At 38.8% G+C, this 19,060-nt stretch overlaps 1 protein-coding gene across 1 annotated transcript; it reads left to right on the plus strand.

Annotated features, from left to right (window-relative positions):
* Nucleotides 1-2,320: 2,320 nt before the first annotated feature.
* dnttip2 (deoxynucleotidyltransferase, terminal, interacting protein 2) lies at nucleotides 2,321-18,845 on the plus strand. The gene is made up of 7 exons (XM_061976112.2): nucleotides 2,321-2,451; nucleotides 8,507-10,458; nucleotides 12,401-12,539; nucleotides 12,605-12,700; nucleotides 17,988-18,152; nucleotides 18,236-18,345; nucleotides 18,416-18,845. The coding sequence occupies exons 1-7, from the start codon at nucleotides 2,377-2,379 to the stop codon at nucleotides 18,531-18,533; spliced, it is 2,655 nt and encodes an 884-aa protein (XP_061832096.2). The 5' UTR covers nucleotides 2,321-2,376; the 3' UTR covers nucleotides 18,534-18,845.
* Nucleotides 18,846-19,060: the final 215 nt, after the last annotated feature.

Below are 19,060 nucleotides of genomic sequence, written 5' to 3' on the forward strand. Positions count from 1 at the left end.
GGAGAGCTAATCAGACATATTTGGTCACTGCAAGCTAATCGATGCTAACATGCTATTTAGGCTACATATTGCATCATTATGCCTCATTTGTAGCTATATTTGAGCTCATTTAGTTTCCTTTAAGTCCTCTTAATTCAATTTGTATCTCATGACACACTATCTGTATGTAATATGGCTTTTATTTTTTTGCGGCTCCAGACAGATTTGTTTTTATGTATTTTTGGTCCAATATGGCTCTTTCAACATTTTGGGTTGCCAACCCCTGATAGTTTCTCCCTTTCTTTATCAAAGTGCTGGCACTCACAACTTTCTTTGGCCCCATGGTGGATTATTTTTGCAGTCAAAAATCACATTTTATAGAGGACAGTTAAATGAAGAAAACAATGGCCATTTCACCCCCCGAAAGAAATGTTTAGCTCAACGGGGCCACTGCGCATGCTCGTCACTACTGTGGCATGCTGGGTAGTGTAGTCCTTATATTCCCTAGCTTATAACATCACATTTCCCCCCCTATAAAGAAATAATGTTTAGCTCAATAAAGCGTTTTTGTTGTTGTTTTTTTAGCTTTTCATTTCTTAGCGTTGTAACCACACTTTTCTCTTCATAGAGTTTTCTTTCAATAAAGAAATAAAGTGCAACAACGTCAAAAACGTCAACGCATTAGAACAAACACGCATACAATGTTTTGTTTTTTTAAATTTGTATTTATCTCCTTCATTGATGTGCATTTTTGACCAATAGACAATTAAACTTTCGCAACAAAACACATATTTACACACCTACGCTTGAGAAGGAACAGGATGAAGAAAATCGTATATTTCCTGCCCCCTTCAATATAATAAGTAATTAATGGATAGCCCAGGTACACAAGCATACAAACTTGCTTTAAAAAATGTAATATCGGAAATTATCGGTATTTTTTTTTTTTTTATTGGTATCGTTTTTTATTTTTTTTATTTTTATTAAATCAACATAAAAAACACAAGACACTTACAATTAGTGCACCAACCCCCCCAAAAAAACCTCCCCCATTCACACTCATTCACACAAAAGGGTTGTTTCTTTCTGTTATTAATATTCTGGTTCCTACATTATATATCAATATATATCAATACAGTCTGCAAGGGATACAGTCCGTAAGCACACATGATTGCTGAATTTCCCCCAGGGATCAATAAAGTACTTTCTATTCTATTCCATTTCTATTGTGCTGCTGGTCCACTAATAGTACTAACCTTTAACAGCTAATTTGACTCATTTTCATTAATTACTAGTTTCTATGTAACTGTTTTTATATTGTTTTACTTTCTTTTTTATTCAAGAAAATGTTTTTAATTTATTTATTTTATTTTATTTTATTTTTTTAAAGAACCTTATCTTCACCATACCTGGTTGTCCAAATTAGGCATAATAATGTGTTAATTCCACGACTGTATATATCGGTATCGGTAATTAAGAGTTGGACAATATCGGAATATCGGATATCGGCAAAAAAGGCATTATCGGACATCCCTAATACAAACCAAACAAATAAATATAATGAAAACAAACAAGAAACACACACAAAAAAACAAGTGCAAAAACTTCATGAAGTACAAGCCGAACAACAAATATAATATTCACCTCACGGGATGATACAAAACAAATACAAAACCAGACAAAAAATAAGTATAATGACTTAGACTTAGACAAACTTTAATGATCCACAAGGGAAATTGTTCAACACAGTAGCTCAGTTACAATGATGGAAAGTGTAAGGATAAATATATAAATATAAATATAAAGCAAAATGTAAACACTTACGGCTGCCCATATGATCTTATTGTTCTGTCTTTATATTTTCTGTTCAATTGGAGAATATTTCTACAATCTTTTATCTCATTGTAAAGACAATTCCATAGTTGAACCCCCACCACTGTGCTACGTTTTCTCCGCAATCACTAACAAACAACCAAATCAAGTAAAATTAAATCGGTGACATTAACATGAATAAATTAGATGTAATTAGCATAATTTGCTGATTTATGTAACCTATTTTTATGGGCTTGCCTTTTTGTGATGTTAAGTTCCTGTTATACAGTATATGCCTTGAGCTCTTATTTTGAAGGAGCTAAGAGCGGAAGTGGTGACACGTTGTTTTGGAGCGGAGGTTTTGAAAGAAAGGTAATAAAGTGGTCCTTGTGTAAAACTGGAGCCTCCGTGTTTGTTATTTTGTAGTTTTATGCAGTATAGGCGACATATAAAAACCCTCGGTTACACTAATATTAAAAAAATATATATTATTGAACAAGCGAACGTGTGTTCGTGTAACAATACTTCTCGTCGTTCGATTGCTTCGCTCTGGATCTCCAAACCGGAAGTGAACGTCAAAGCAAGATGGTGGCCACGCGGAGGGGAGTACTCGTGTCTTCTCCCACGAAAACAAAAGTCGAGCAGCCCTCCGACATTCAGGTGCGTTCTTCGTCTTCGTCGACGTTCTAACCTCGAACACTTCGCACACATTACGGCCTCCGAGTTGTTCTCTGCCCACTTTTTGCTCGTCTTTCCATCCCGGCGAGCTCACGTGGGCTAGCAACGCTCCCTTTTCGCTTTGTCAACTTTCAATATTTGTTAATTTTTTTACCCAGATTTTCACTATTGGAGTCTTTCTGTGCGGGATATGAACTAATTGCTGTAAATGTTGTATTTAAATGAACAATGATAGGATAAAAGTAACCACACCGGAAACGGAAGTCGTTGTCGGTGCACGCTTAAACGAATGCGGATGTGACCTCACGCAACAAGTTTTTTTTTTTTATTGTTTTTATTTTATAAACCTTTGTTTATAATTTTCAACATTTACAAACAGTTGAGAAATAATAAAAGTAAGTAGGGATGTCCGATATTCCAATATTGTCCAACTCTTAATTACCGATACCGATATCAACCGATACCGATATATACAGTCGTGGAATTAACACATTATTGTGCCTAATTTGGACAACCAGGTATGGTGAAGATAAGGTCCTTTAAAAAAATAATAATACAATAAAATAAGGTAAATAAATTAAAAACATTTTCTTGATTAAAAAAGAAGGTAGAACAATATAAAAACAGTTACATAGAAACTAGTAATTAATGAAAATGAGTAAAATTAACTGTTAAAGGTTAGTACTATTAGTGGACCAGCAGCAATGTGTGCTTACGGACTGTATCCCTTGCAGACTGTATTGATATATATTGATATATAATGTAGGAACCACAATATTAATAACAGAAAGAAACAACCCTTTAGTGTGAATGAGCATACCTGCCAACTACTCCGGTTTTCCCGTAATTAGTACGGTTTTCATCAACCTATTCCGGGTTACGGTTGCAGTGATAAAAAATACGGTTTTTCATTAATTAATTTTTTTTTTTTTTTTTAAGTTTTATTCACAAAATCGCGTAACAACAATGACAATCGACACTGCTTCCCGTAACTTCCTATCGAGCCATTCCGAATGCCATGCGCGAGGCTATTTATAGCACCGCTGCCAAGCACGAGGCCATTGTTTCCAAACGAGCGAACGATCATGGAATCAGCCGGAGAAAAATCGCAAACGAGTCTTAAACCGAAAAGAAAACTGCAGTCATTCCGTGAAGAATATTCAAAAGCCTATCCGGGAATAATTATCCGTTCCAAAAAGGGTGAAAACTACGCGAATTGCACCTTGTGCAGACAAGATTTTTCGATCGGACACGGAGGAATTAGCGATGTAAAAGACCACGTTGGGACAAAAAAACACAAGTCTAATGCCGTTGCTAGCGATACAAGTGGAAAACTTTCAACGTTTTTCGTCGCCCAAACAGATTCTTTGGATGTGATAAATGCCGAAGTTTTATTTACGGAGGCAATAATTGAGCATGGACTTCCAATCGCATTGGCTGATCACATGGGACAGTTAAATGTTTGTAATGCAACCTTTAAAAATCATTACGCGGTGATCGCGGTCCCAAAAATAAACTTTTCTTGCATGATAATGTCCAGAAAAACTCACTTTATATTACTATAGAGTCCTTTTAACGAATGAGTTTGATGGTTTATCACAAACCTTAAATGAAAGAAGTCCTTTGTTCTCCTGCACCATGCATGCGCTTTGGCCTTGCTTTGTGTTTGATGCGCAATCTTAACCTGTCTGAATGCTAATAATCATTTTGCGTCGGAAGCCCCCTTGAACCCCCCACCAGGACTTTGTCCTGGACCTACCGGGGCCTGCGGCCCCTGGACCCTGGCTACTAGGTTTTTCTGATTTCAAAAGTTGGCAGGTATGAATGAGTGTCAACTTGAACGCATCATAATTATCTCCTCAACTCCCCCCAAAATGGATTAACTCGCTGGAATGAAAAAGACAATATAACATACATACATAAACGCGGATGCATGTGGAAAAGTGCAATATACTTATCTGTACAGTAACCTATTTATTTATTTATATATGCACCTTATAGCTTTTTTATCCTGCACTACCATGAGCTTATGTAACAAAATTTCGTTCTTATCTGTGCTGTAAAGTTCAAATTTGAATGACAATAAAAAGGAAGTCTAAGTGTAAATGGGGGAGGGAGGTTTTTTTGAATTGGTGCACTAATTGTAAGTGTATCTTCTGTTTTTTATGTTGATTTAATAAATAAAAAAAACGATACAGATAATTTAAAAAAACGATACCGATAGTTTCCGATATTACATTTTAAAGCATTTACGGCCGATAATATCGGCAGGCCAAAATTATCAGACATCTCTAAAAGTAAGTACAAAAAAGTACAAACCGAACAAAAAATATAATATACACCTCACGGGATGATACAAAACAAATATAAAACCAGACAAAAAAACAAGTAAAATAATAAATTTAACGCAAAATGTAAACACTTAAAGCTGTCCATGTGATCTTATTGTTCTGTCTTTATGGACTACACTACCCACCATGCCACAGTAGTGATGAGCATGCGCAGTCGCATGCATAGACGTCTTATAAGTAAACACGGCATTGGCTGTTGTGACGCGAGAAATTCGGCCGCCATCTTGAAGTGGTGATGAAGAGCTGGCGGGATGGCGTGGCGCAGTTGGGAGAGTGGCCGTGCCAGCAATCTGAGGGTTCCTGGTTCAATCCCCACCTTCTACCAACTTTGTCACATCCGTTGTGTCCTTGAGCAAGACACGTCACCCTTGCTCCTGATGGTGGTTAGGGCCTTGCATGGCAGCTCCCGCCATCAGTGTGTGAATGTGTGTGTGAATGTGGAAGTAGTGTCAAAGCGCTTTGAGTACCTTGAAGGTAGAAAAGCGCTATACAAGTATAACCCATTTACCATTACAAAAACAGTACAAAACAGCGCCAGGGGGTTGTAAATTCAAAGTAACTAAAATAGAATGATATATATATATATATATATATATATATATATATATATATATATATATATATATATATATATATATATATATATCAAAGTGCAAAGCCATAGGCTCACTCAATTTCAGTAAATAATTAAAATTTGGAACACAGCGTCATCGTTTTCACAGCTTTTTGGTTGTTAGAGGTAGAGAGTAGAGATGTCTGATAAGATCGGACTGCCGATATTATAAATGCTTTAAAATGTAATATCGGAAATGATCGATATCGGTTTCAAAAAGTACAATTTATGACTTTTCAAAACGCCGCTGTACGGAGTGGTAGACGGATGTAGGGAGAAGTACAGAGCGCCAATAAACCTTAAAGGCACTGCCCAATCGCATAATATCTACGGCTTTTCACACACACACACACACACACACACACACACACACACACACACACACACACACACACACACACACACACACACACACACACACACACAAGTGAATGCAAGGTCAACAGCCATACAGGTCACACTGAGGGTGGCCGTATACACAACTTTAACACTGGTGCAAATATGCGCCACACCAAACAAGAATGACAAACACATTTCGGGAGAACATCCGCACCGTAACACAACATAAACACAACAGAACAAATACCCAGAACCCCCGCTACACCCTACCTATAACCCCCCCCCCCCCCCCCCCCCCATCAACCCGCCCACCTCAACCTGTCCCAAATTCCAAGCTGCTGTTATGAGGCATGTTAAAAAAATAATGCACTTTCAATAATAAATATGGCAGTGCCATGTTGGCATTTCTTTTTCCATAACTTGAGTTGATTTATTTTGGAAAACCTTGTTACATTGTTTAATGCATCCAGCGGGGCATCACAACAAAATTACAAGATTACAAAATCGATTAGCAAACATCAATTATCGATTTATTTATTGTAAATAAAGTAATACGGAGAGTCCTAAAATTTGGCTGACTGCAGCAATCCTACCAGCTCCTTTATTTTTAGGGCACTTAAAGTAGGAAAGGGATTCATATGGCCCCATTCGTTGCAGTTTACCCGACACGTGAAACATGACAAATTGTGGGGGTTCACAATCCACTTTAGCTACCAGATGGCAGTAGGGTGTTTAGTATCCTAAATGTGTTTTATGGCAATTTCAGCTTTGACCACAGCGTCAGTTGCTATGTAGAGTGGCGCTTTCTATCATTTTCAGCAGAATGCATTGAAAATGATTACACCCCACCCCAGACACACACCCTCATATTTCCATTAGTTTAATAAATGTGATGGGAATTAATTCAACCGTTTTTTATTACAATTGCACTGTTTTTTTAAGGCAAGATTAATCAATATTAAATTTTTAATCGAATCGTAGCTCCTGAATCATAATCGAACCGTGAGATGCCCAAAGATTCCCACCTCTATGGTCAAATATAAAGTAATAAGTATAAATTGTTTGTTATATTGTAACACTTAAGACGTTGCTTGGAGTGATGAATGAACGCTATGGGCGAATCATAGAGGAAACGGGAGTTATACTTCCAGTTCGAGGCATGAAACAGGAAGTACATTTTTAACGCTCATCCAAAAGATGGCGCCATAGCACAAACACACCTTATATGTATATATATATATATATATATATATATATATGTATATATATATATATATATATATATGTATATATATATATATATATAAAATGCTGTATAATAGACTGTATTTATATTATTCACATGTGAATAATGCTGTATAATAGACTGTATTTTAGGGCTGCAACAACTAATCGATTAAAATCGATTATAAATATAGTTGCCGATTAATTTAGTCATCGATTCGTTGGATGTATACTATGCGCAGAGGCTACCTTTTTTTTAATTGTATTTTTTTTTTTATAAACCTTTATTTATAAACTGCAACATTTACAAACAGCTGAGAAACAATAATCAAAATAAGTATGGTGCCAGTATGCTGGTTTTTTTCTTCAATAAAATACTGGAAAGTATAGAAATGTAGTTTGTCTATTTTATCCGATATTTAATCGAAGTAATAATCGACATATTAATGTATTATCAAATTAGTTGTTAGTTGCAGCCCTACTGTATTTATATTATTCACATGTGAATAATGCTGTATAATAGACTGTTTTTATATTATTCACATGTGAATAATGCTGTATAATAGACTGTTTTTATATTATTCACATGTGAATAATGCCGTATAATAGACTGTATTTATATTATTCACATGTGAATAATGCTGTATAATAGACTGTATTTATGTTATTCACATGTGAATAATGCTGTATAATAGACTGTATTTATGTTATTCACATGTGAATAATGCTGTATAATAGACTGTATTTATGTTATTCACATGTGAATAATGCTGTATAATAGACTGTATTTATATTATTCACATGTGAATAATGCCGTATAATAGACTGTATTTATATTATTCACATGTGCATAATGCTATATAATAGACTTTATTTATGTTATTCACATGTGAATAATGCTGTATAATAGACTGTATTTATATTATTCACATGTGAATAATGCTGTATAATAGACTGTATTTATGTTATTCACATGTGAATAATGCTGTATAATAGACTGTATTTGTTATTCACATGTGACTAATGCTGTATAATAGACTGTATTTATATTATTCGCATGTGAATAATGCTGTATAATAGACTGTATTTATGTTATTCACATGTAAAAAAGTGTTTATTGTCTATTTTGAGCGAACTGTGGTGCTGGATTTCCCCCAGGGATCAATAAAGTACTTTGTATTCTATTCTATTCTTTTCAGTGTCTGTCGGTGTAGTATAAGAAAAATATTTGTTGGCGAAGAAAAATCTATGAATTAGCCGCTGCAGGGTTCAAAGCGTAGGAAAATAGTAGCAACTTATAGTCTGAAAAATACCAATCAGTGGAGCGTTATTCTGGTCCATAAGGCATGGAAAGAGGAGTTAAGAACATCTCAGGAACAAATCCCAATGTATTTAATGTTATTTATGTGATCAAGATACTGTAATAATTATATTAAAGGATAAAAAGAGCGAGCCCTTTTATTTCTTACCGTGTTATGATCGTGACGTTCTTCCTCTTCCTGTCACACAGGCCACGCCCTCCACACGAAGGACGACCAGGAGTTCCGTGGCACAGGTGGACAGTCCCACTGGCAAGGTCCTACAGGAGACCGGCCGCCAGCTTCAGGAAGCGAACCTGCGGACGTCGGTGCTGAAGCGATGCAGCAGAGCCTCCAGACTCCACAGCCCGGAGCAGCCGTGCACCCCCCTGGGCTCGGACGTGTCCGACCTGGAGTCCTGCTCCTCCGACGTTAACACACACTTGACACACAGCAGCAGGAGGAGACCCGCCAGCCAAGAGGAGGAGGAGGACCTGTCCGAGGCCGAGTCCTGCTTGTCCCTGGTCCAGCAAAATGTCCGAAGCACAAGAAAGAAGGCGGAGGACAAAAAGGAAGGATCCAGTAGTTCGGCAGTGTCTGAAGCTGAAGCTCAGAGGACACGAAGCAGGAAGAGCAGGACCGTCAAGCATGAAGAAGAAGAGTCAGAGTCCTGCTCTTCTGATGTCCAGACCACAAGAACCCTACGCAGCACGAGGAAGACCATCCCTGTCCCAAAGTCGGTCAGGCCGGACGACGTGAAGGTGGACTTGGCACCCAAGTCCCGCCAGAGAGTCACTCGAACTCAAAGACAAAGTCTCCGTCCTCGACGCTCCTCCAAGAGACGAGCGGAGGACTCCGACGAGCTTTCCGACGCCGAGAGTGTGGAGGCGTCTCACTCCCAAGTCCGTAGGAGCACCAGGACCAGAAGCTCGGACGACGTCTTCCTGAGCTCCCCCACACCGAGGAGGACAAGAAGGACGAGTGCGGCGGCAGAGGAGAAGTCATGTGACTCAGAGAGCTTCGAATCCGGCCCAGAATTCAGCCTCAGCACGCGGGACAAGACCTGGTCCTCCAGTTCCAACGCCCCGGAGTCCGACTCGGAGGGAGGCGGGACTCCATGCAGCAGCCGCACCGGATCGGGGAGCAGCCGGCGACGCGCTTCGATTCCCGTGATGAAGAACCTCTACGTGGTTCTGGAGAACGCTCGAGAGGAGCTCTTAATGGACAACTCGGCTCTGGACACCACGGTGGTCTCCGGAGACGCGGATGGGACGCTGCTGGAGGAAGACAAGAAGAGCGGCGAGGACTCGAGTGGAGACGTTGGACTTGAAGTAGACGCACAGGCGGGGGACGTCACGCTTGAAGACCGGAGGACCGGGGAGGACACGACTGAAGATGGGAGAGGGGAGGAAGAGGACGCCAGTGAGGTCTTGGTTGAAGAGTCGCACCTGGAGGACTGGACTGAAGATGGGAAAGGAGAGGAAGAGGACGCCAGTGAGGTCTTGGTTGAAGAGTCACACCTGGAAGACTGGACTGAAAATGGGAAAGGAGAGGAAAAAGACACCAGTGAGGTCCTGGCTGAAGCGTCACACCTGGAAGAAGACAAGACCAGCAAGGACTCTGATGACGTAACAGAGGTTGCTCTAGAAGACTGTGATGGTGAGGCTGCAGTGGCGTCTGCACACCAGCAGGGTGAGCTGTCTGCTGAAGAGAGGGAGGACGAGCTCGCCTCAGTGGAGGAAGCGATGGAGGAGAAAGAGACCAAGTGTGAAGACGTTCTTGACGACACACCTGCCAGAACGTCCGAGGTGGACGTGACGGACCACGCCGCGGCCCAAGGTCCACCCAAGCACAGAAAAGCGGCCTGTAAAGAATTCAGCCTCTCTGTGAGCAGTGATGAAGAGGATGAAGAGGTGTCAGAGGAAGACGAAGACGCAGGAGAGATACCGGGCCGCTCCTGGAAGCCCCAGGCCACGCCCGTGTCCATGGACGGCGTGTTCATGGTGGACACGAGGGTGGGGGGCGAGGCCAGCGAAGACTACTTGACACAGCCGCTCACCAAGGAGGAGCTGGTCGGTGGAAAGGACGACAAAGTGTTTGTGGATGAAGAAGACCAAGATGACCAGGAAGTGGACTTGTTCTGGTCCAGCAAGAGAAAGTGGACGTAAGTAAACACACCACGTCATCGTCACATTCATACTACTATTACACAGTCATTCATCACATGGTTAAAGGTCACTAATCAGATGGTTTAAAGTCATTCATCAGATGGTTTAAAAGTCACTAATCAAACGGTTGCCACTAATCGGATGGGTAATAGTCACTAATCAGATAGTTAATAGTCACTAATCAGATGGTTAAAAGTCACTAATCAGATGGTTAAAATTCACTAATCAGATGGTTAAGTAATTCATCCGATGGTTAAAGGTCACTAATCAGATGTTTAAAAGTCATTCATCAGATGGTTTAAAAGTCACCAATCAGACGGTTAAAAGTCACTAATGAAACGGTTAAGTCACTAATCGGATGGGTAATAGTCATTAATCAGATGGTCAAAAGTCACTAATCAAATAGTTAAGTCACTAATCAAATGGTTAAAAGTCGTTCATCAGACGGTTAAAGTTCACTAATCAAATAGTTCATTCACTAATCAGATGGTTAAAAGTCACTAATCAGATGGTTAAAAGTCGTTCATCAGATGGTTAAAATTCACTAATCAAACAGTTAATTCACTAATCAGATGGTTAAAAGTCACTAATCAGATGGTTAAAAGTCATTCATCAGATGGTTAAAAGTCATTCATCAGATGGTTAAAAGTCACTAATCAAATCAATCAATCAATCATGATTGATGATGATTGACTAATCAAATGGTTAAAAGTCGTTCATCAGATGGTTAAAAGTCACTAATCAAATGGTTAAAAGTCGTTCATCAGATGGTTAAAATTCACTAATCAAAAAGTTAAAAGTCACTAATCAGATGGTTAAGTCATTCATCAGATGGTTAAAAGTCGTTCATCAGATGGTTAAAATTCACTAATCAAATAGTTAAAAGTCACTAATCAGATGGTTAAAAGTCACTAATCAGATGGTTAAAAGTCATTCATTAGATGATTAAAAGTCATTCATCAGATGGTTTAAAAGTAATTAATCAGATGGTTAAAAGTCACTAATCAAACAGTTAAAAGTCAATAATCGGATGGGTAATAGTCACTGATTGGATGGGTAATAGTCACTAATCAGATAGTTAATAGTCACTAATCAGATGGTTAAAAGTCACTAATCAAATAGTTAAGTCACTAATCAGATGGTTAAAAGTCGTTCATCAGATGGTTAAAATTCACTAATCAAACGGTTAATTCACTAATCAGATGGTTAAAAGTCACTAATCAGATGGTTAAAAGTCATTCATCAGACGGTTAAAAGTCATTCATCAGATGGTTAAAAGTCACTAATCAGATGGTTAAAAGTCATTAATCAGATGGTTAAAAGTCATTCATTAGATGATTAAAAGTCATTCCTCAGATGGTTTAAAAGTAATTAATCAGATGGTTAAAAGTCACTAATCAAACAGTTAAAAGTCAATAATCGAATGGGTAATAGTCACTGATTGGATGGGTAATAGTCACTAATCAGATAGTTAATAGTCACTTATCAGATGGTTAAAAGTCACTAATCAAATAGTTAAGTCACTAATCAGATGGTTAAAAGTCATTCATTAGATGGTTAAAATTCACTAATCAAATAGTTAAAAGTCACTAATCAGATGGTTAAAAGTCACTAATCAGATAGTTAAAAGTCATTCATCAGATGGTTAAAATTCACTAATCAAATAGTTAAGTCACTAATCAGATGGTTTAAAAGTCACTAATCTGATGGTTAAAAGTCACAAATAAAATGGTTAAGTCATTAATCTGATGATAAAAAAGTCATTAATCAGATGAAGTCAATCAGATAAGTTGTTATTCAGATGACAAAAAGTGGTTAATCAGAATTTGAAAGTCAATCTGAGAAGTTGGTAATCAGATGGTAAAGTTAGTGATTAGATGATGAAGTCACAGTGACAATGGTGTGTGTGTGTGTGTGTGTGTGTGTTCGTGTGCGCAGGAAGAAGTTGTCCTCGGTCATAGACCCTGGCATCAGCGTGAGACAGCTGGGTGGATTGTACATCACCCTTAATGGCAGCCAACCAACACCTGGACCAAGTTCTACTAAGAAACCCAAGGAGGACAAGATCCAAGACCAGGTGAAGTTCCATTATCACATTTTTGTTTGTCGTAGGACTGATGACATTCATGACGTGGCACACAGGTGATGAAGAAGAGCGTGATGGAGGCGGACTTTGAGAAGAAGGACACGGTGCCGCCGTACAGCGAGTCCAAACGCGCCTTGAAGAAAAAACACAGAGTAAGTCTCAGCTCTTCTTTAATTCTATCATTCACAATCTTTGTGGAAGACAAGAACACCTTCTTCTTTTTTCATGCATTCTAAGTCATAAAATACAGTTAGTATGAGGTGGCCATCAATGCAACTAATGGAGTACTCTTGTGCCCAAACATGGGGCGGTATAGCTCGGTTGGTAGAGTGGTCGTGCCAGCAACTTGAGGGTTCCAGGTTCGATCCCCGCTTCTGCCATCCTAGTCACTGCTGTTGTGTCCTTGGGCAAGGCACTTTACCCACCTGCTCCCAGTGCCACCCACACTGGTTTAAATGTAACTTAGATATTGGCTTTCACTATGTAAAGCGCTTTGAGTCACTAGAGAAACAGCGCTATATAAATATAATTCACTCACTCACTCAAACATAGGTGTGCCAAGTTTGTGTAATTGCTGCCAAAGGTGCATCCACAAAGTATTGAGCAAAAAGTCTGGTAACTTATGCACATGTGATCCTTGTTTTTGTTTTTGATACGTTTGCAAAATAAAAAAATTAGGTCTTGTCTGTAGAATTTTGAGGACAAAAATTAATGTATTCCATATATCAATCAATCAATCAATCAATGTTTATTTATATAGCCCTAAATCACAAGTGTCTCAAAGGGCTGCACAAGCCACAACGATATCCTCGGTACAAAGCCCACATAAGTGCAAGGAAAAACTCACCCCAATGGGACGTCGATGTGAATGACTATGAGAAACCTTGGAGAGTACCGCATATGTGGGTAACCCCCCCCCCCCTCTAGGGGAGACCAAATGCAATGGATGTCGAGTGGGTCTGACATAATATTGTGAGAGTCCAGACCATAGTGGATCCAACATAATAGTAAGAGTCCAGTCCATAGTGGGGCCAGCAGGACACCATCCCGAGCGGAGACGGGTTACAAGTAGGGATAAGTAGGAATAAGGTTACAAGTAGGGATGATGTTTGATAAGAAATTATCAAGTTCGAGCCCATTATCGAATCCTCTTATCGAACCGATTCCTTATCGATTCTCTTATCGGATCCAGATAGGTTGTTGTATATGGAAAAACACATTATTTGGTTTAACAAAAGCTCACTTTTATATTATAATAAAAAATAAATATTGACTGTTACCCCCCTAAAAAAATATTGACTGTCGTTACCCAAAGTATATTAAGTGGGATTTTTCAGAAAAGCAAATATATACAGTAAAACAAAAACAACCTGTCTCTGTGATCACTATAGGTGTATAAATAATAATAAAGTGTTAAATAAAATCAGTCCCTTGGGCACAAAACTGAAAATAATACAGCTCTCCAAAAAGTGCACTTCTGCTGCTATTGGAACATACCGGTACTAACTACACACACAGGCAGACAGCTAACAAACAATCCAAGACGTCTAATAAAGTTCCAAAGCAGATTAATCCATTTAGGTTCTTTATTGTTGTTAATATTGCTTTGTCTTTTCCTATCTTTACTTTTGTCTTGCACTGAACTGTTATTTTTTTTAAACTGAAATACACACAATGACAAATGTATAAGTTATGTGATTCAATTAACATACTGAAATGTAAATATTAGCTTCACACAAATATACAGTACCAAATACTTCTGAGTGTTGAAACTATTTCGATGGTGGAAATACACGACTGGCAGCCATTTTAAGTCCTCAAAACATCCATTGAAACAGTGCACAAAAATCGTTTTTCAATAAACATCTTAGTATCAAATTTAAACACTTTCCACCTTAATATTGAGTTACTGGTACATAAACAAGTTAAACACTTTACTTACAGACTTATCTTTTCCAAGGCTTGTAAGAGCGAACACAACTTGTCTACTTCTCAATTGTCTCATGAACTGAACAGACGTCGCCAACCCGGAAGTGCCCAAACTAATGACGCGTAGTATTTTCATATCGCCACAAGGTGTCAGTAAGAGTCTACAATCAAATGGGCATAAAATTGCTGTCCCACAGGGCATTTCCTGTGGGAAGGGATTCGAATAAAGAACCAACTCTTTTTCTATACTATAGTGGCCTCGATAACGGGAACCGGTTCTCAAAAAGGGATTCGAGTCCATGGAATCGAACAACCGGGAGAACCGGTTTCGAACATCATCCCTAGCTACAAGATAACAAAATGTGGGAAAGTGATGCACTGTACCTCAAACATCCTTAAAATGAACTATAAAACTCATTGTTGGTTCTTTGTATTCAAATTTGACTGGTGACCTTCCTAAATATTTCATGATTGTTCCATTAAAACATCTTCTGAGTAAGATGCATACCTGCCAACTACTCCGGTTTTCCTGTAATTAGTACGGTTTTCATCAACCTATTCCGGGTTACGGTTGCAGTGATAAAAAATACGTTTTTTCATTAATTAAAAAAACTTTTTTTTTTTTTAAGTTCTATTCACGAAATCGCGTAACAACAATGACAATCGACACTGCTTCCCGTAACTTCCTATCGAGCCATTCCGAATGCCATGCGCGAGGCTATTTATAGCACCGCTGCCAAGCACGAGGCACCTGTTGCCATTGTTTCCAAACGAGCGAACGATCATGGAATCAGCCGGAGAAAAATCGCAAACGAGTCTTAAACCGAAAAGAAAACTGCAGTCATTCCGTGAAGAATATTCAAAAGCCTATCCGGGAATAATTATCCGTTCCAAAAAGGGTGAAAACTACGCGAATTGCACCTTGTGCAGACAAGATTTTTCGATCGGACACGGAGGAATTAGCGATGTAAAAGACCACGTTGGGACAAAAAAACACAAGTCTAATGCCGTTGCTAGCGATACAAGTGGAAAACTTTCAACGTTTTTCGTCGCCCAAACAGATTCTTTGGATGTGATAAATGCCAAAGTTTTATTTATGGAGGCAATAATTGAGCAAACAAAAAGGTAATGACACCAATGTTATCTATTGGAATTGTTTAGTACTGTTATACTGTTAAAAGTGTTTATACTATTTATGCTTTCAAGTCCAAGTTGAAGAAATCTTGTTAAATGTTGACAGCATAACTACCAAAATACAGAAGTATGTCCTTAATATTTTTGCAGTGCTATTTCTGTTGAAAAGTTAAAATGATTACATTAGAGATGTGATGTGCCACTTTTCAAGTGTCTGATGGCTTAAATTAATTTTCATTAATTTTTCATATTTTGAATTCTTTTGAAAGGCTTACAAAAAAAACTACATTTGAATTGTAATTCCATGCTATTGACAGGACTATTAATTTTAATGAAGTTAGCTTACCATGTTTACAGTATGATAATTGTGATAGAAATGTGAATTTTAGGCACAGAATATTTTTTACAATTGAACAAGGCAGTAGATTATACAAGCTTGGACAGAAAGTTAATAATGACACCAATTTTTTTTTTAATGGAATTGTTTAGTACTGTTTTACCATTTGTTTACTGTAAAAAGTGTTTACACTGTTTATACTTTCAATCAACAAATTGAAGTCTTGTGAAAGGTTGACAGGATAACTGGCATTAACTGTCAAAATAATTTCAAACTATTGAAGTTAGCTTACAGAATAAACATGTCAATCAACCCATATGATTTTTGCTGTAATATTTTTGTTTTGAAAAGTCACTGTGACTGATAGAAAAGTGATGGTTTTAGCAACATTTTAACCTGTCTGAATGCTAATACCGTATTTTCCGCACCATAAGGCGCCCTGGGTTAAAAGCCGCGCCTTCAATGAACGGCATATTTCAAAACTTTGTCCACCTATAAGCCGCCCCGTGTTGTAAGCCGCATCTAACTGCGCTAAAGGAATGTCAAAAAAACAGTCAGATAGGTCAGTCAAACTTTAATAATATATTAAAAACCAGCGTTCTAACAACTCTGTTCACTCCCAAAATGTACGCAAATGTGCAATCACAAACATACGTATATCAACATGGACAGAGCTGCGTGAAAAAAGCCACCCGGCCTCTTCGCGTAAACTTAAACTTACCTTAACCACTCGCTCATCTTTTCTTCATCCATCCCTTCGAGTTAGCTTTTATGATGACGCCGGCTGGAAAGGTCTTCCTTTTGAATATCACCATGGGTGGAAGTTTCTGGCCATTAGCATGGCAAGCTAGAACCACAGTGAAGGATGACTTCTCATTCCCTGTGGTGCGAATATTCACCGTACGTGCTCCCGTTGTATCCACAGTGCGGTTCACAGGAATATCAGTTGCTGTGAAATAGTAATCCGTGTGCGGATGGAGAGATTGCGTCTTTTCATGAACCGGATCCCGGTCGCTTAGTAGGAGCCATTTTGTGGTCTTTACAGATGTAAACACACAAAGGAAATGAAACGTACGGTGATATCCACGCGCTTTTTCTTCTTCTACGCGGGCGGGTGTTTGCTTACAGTAGAAGAAGAAGCACTTCCTGTTCTATGGGGGCGGGTGCTTACCTTGGCGGTTGCTTGCGTAGAAGAAGAAGCGCTTCCTGTTCTACCGGGAAAAAAGATGGCGGCTGTTTACCGAAGTTGCGAGACCGAAACTTTATGAAAATGAATCTTAATATTTATCCATATATAAAGCGCACCGGGTTATAAGGCGCACTGTCAGCTTTTGAGAACATTTGTGGTTTTTAGGTGCGCCTTATAGTGCGGAAAATACGGTAATCATTTTGCGTCGGGGGGCGGCCCCTGGACCCTGGCTACTAGGTTTTTCTGATTTCAAAAGTTGGCAGGTATGATCTTAGTATCAAATGTAACCACTTTCCACCTTAATATTGAGTTACATAAACAAGTTAAACACTTTACTTACAGACTTATCTTTTCCAAGGCTTGTAAGAGCTAAAACAACTTGTCTACTTCTCAATTGTCTCATGAACTGAACAGACGTCGCCAACCCGGAAGTGCCCAAACTAATGACGTGTAGTATTTTCATATCGCCACAAGGTGTCAGTAAGAGTCTACAATCAAATGGGCATAACATTGCCGTCCCACAGGGCATTTCCTGTGGGAAGGGATTCGAATAAAGAACCAACTCTTTTTCTATACTATAGTGGCCTCGATAACGGGAACCGGTTCTCAAAAAGCGATTCGAGTCCATGGAATCGAACAACCGGTTTCGAACATCATCCCTAGCTACAAGATAACAAAATGTGGGAAAGTGATGCACTGTACCTCAAACATCCTTAAAATGAACTATTAAACTCATTGTTGGTTCTTTGTATTCAAATTTGACTGGTGACCTTCCTAAATATTTCATGATTGTTCCATTAAAACATCTTCTGAGTAAGGTGTTATTAAAAACAATGTTTGTGTTGGTCAGGCGGAGCGTGAAAAGTCCACCGGGGACGGCTGGTTCAACATGAAAGCTCCTGAGCTCACCAATGAGCTGCAAGGAGATCTTAAACTGCTGAAGATGAGAGGATCCTTGGATCCTAAAAGGTTCTACAAGAAGAACGACCGCGATGGATTCCCCAAGTACTTCCAGGTCCGTGGTACAACAAGTGTGTGTGTGTGTGTGTTACCTGACAAATGTCGTGATGGAAGTGTGTGTGTGTGTGTGTGATGCAGATGGCCACTGTGGTGGACAACCCCCTGGACTTCTATCATTCCCGCGTGCCCAAGAAGCAGAGGAAGAGGACCATGGTGGAGGAGCTGCTGGCTGATGAAGAGTTCAGGCAGTAAGTGCAAACATAGAAGGCACTAGAAGCTCCCCCACGTTGTACTGATGATGTCCTCTTGTCTCGGCAGCAAGAACAAGAAGAAGTACCTCAACATCATGGCGGAGAAAGCGGCCCAGGCAGCAGGAAAGAAGAACAGCTACAGGAACCCCAAATTTGTCAAGATGTCAAAAAAAGCGAGGAAGTAGAAGGTGACTTATAAATTATATCTGCAATAAAAACTAGTTGTGGCCATTTTATTTTCCAGGACTTTAAAGCTACATACAAAACAAATAACTTCCTGTACATGAACATTATTCTTATGTAAACTCTTGGTTTTAAGATGATTGTACAGTATATGGTTTATATTTGGACATGGCTGAGCATCATTGATTAATCATGCTTATGTTTTCCCAAGTCAAATGATGCAGCAGTAAATTATGACTGTCAGCAGAAAAAAACATTTTTAAACGGACATGTACCTGACATGCTTGTTGACATTAAAAGGTGCACTTCTTGCAGATGGGACGTCTTCTCTTGCACTCAAACTTAACCTTTGCAAAAACTTAAAACCTTTTTTAGGACGTTTACAGCACTTTTTAAATTATGTCACCTTTTAGCATTAGACAAAAAAAAATGTTTTTGTAACTTGTATTTTAAAATACATAAATTATCTTCTTGGATTATTTAAATGAAAAACAATTTTTTAAAATTTGTGTTATTATAATTGTATTTA

This window comes from Nerophis lumbriciformis, linkage group LG14 (genome assembly GCF_033978685.3).
Source record: "Nerophis lumbriciformis linkage group LG14, RoL_Nlum_v2.1, whole genome shotgun sequence".
Lineage (NCBI taxonomy): Eukaryota > Metazoa > Chordata > Actinopteri > Syngnathiformes > Syngnathidae > Nerophis > Nerophis lumbriciformis.

Excerpts from the sequence above, each read along its gene's own strand:
- dnttip2 (XM_061976112.2), top strand. The coding sequence starts at position 2,377 with ATGGTGGCCACGCGGAGGGGAGTACTCGTGTCTTCTCCCACGAAAACA. Across the intron at positions 18,153-18,235 it reads GATTCCCCAAGTACTTCCAG|ATGGCCACTGTGGTGGACAA; the intron begins GTCCGTGGTACA and ends TGTGTGATGCAG. Across the intron at positions 18,346-18,415 it reads GCTGATGAAGAGTTCAGGCA|CAAGAACAAGAAGAAGTACC; the intron begins GTAAGTGCAAAC and ends TTGTCTCGGCAG.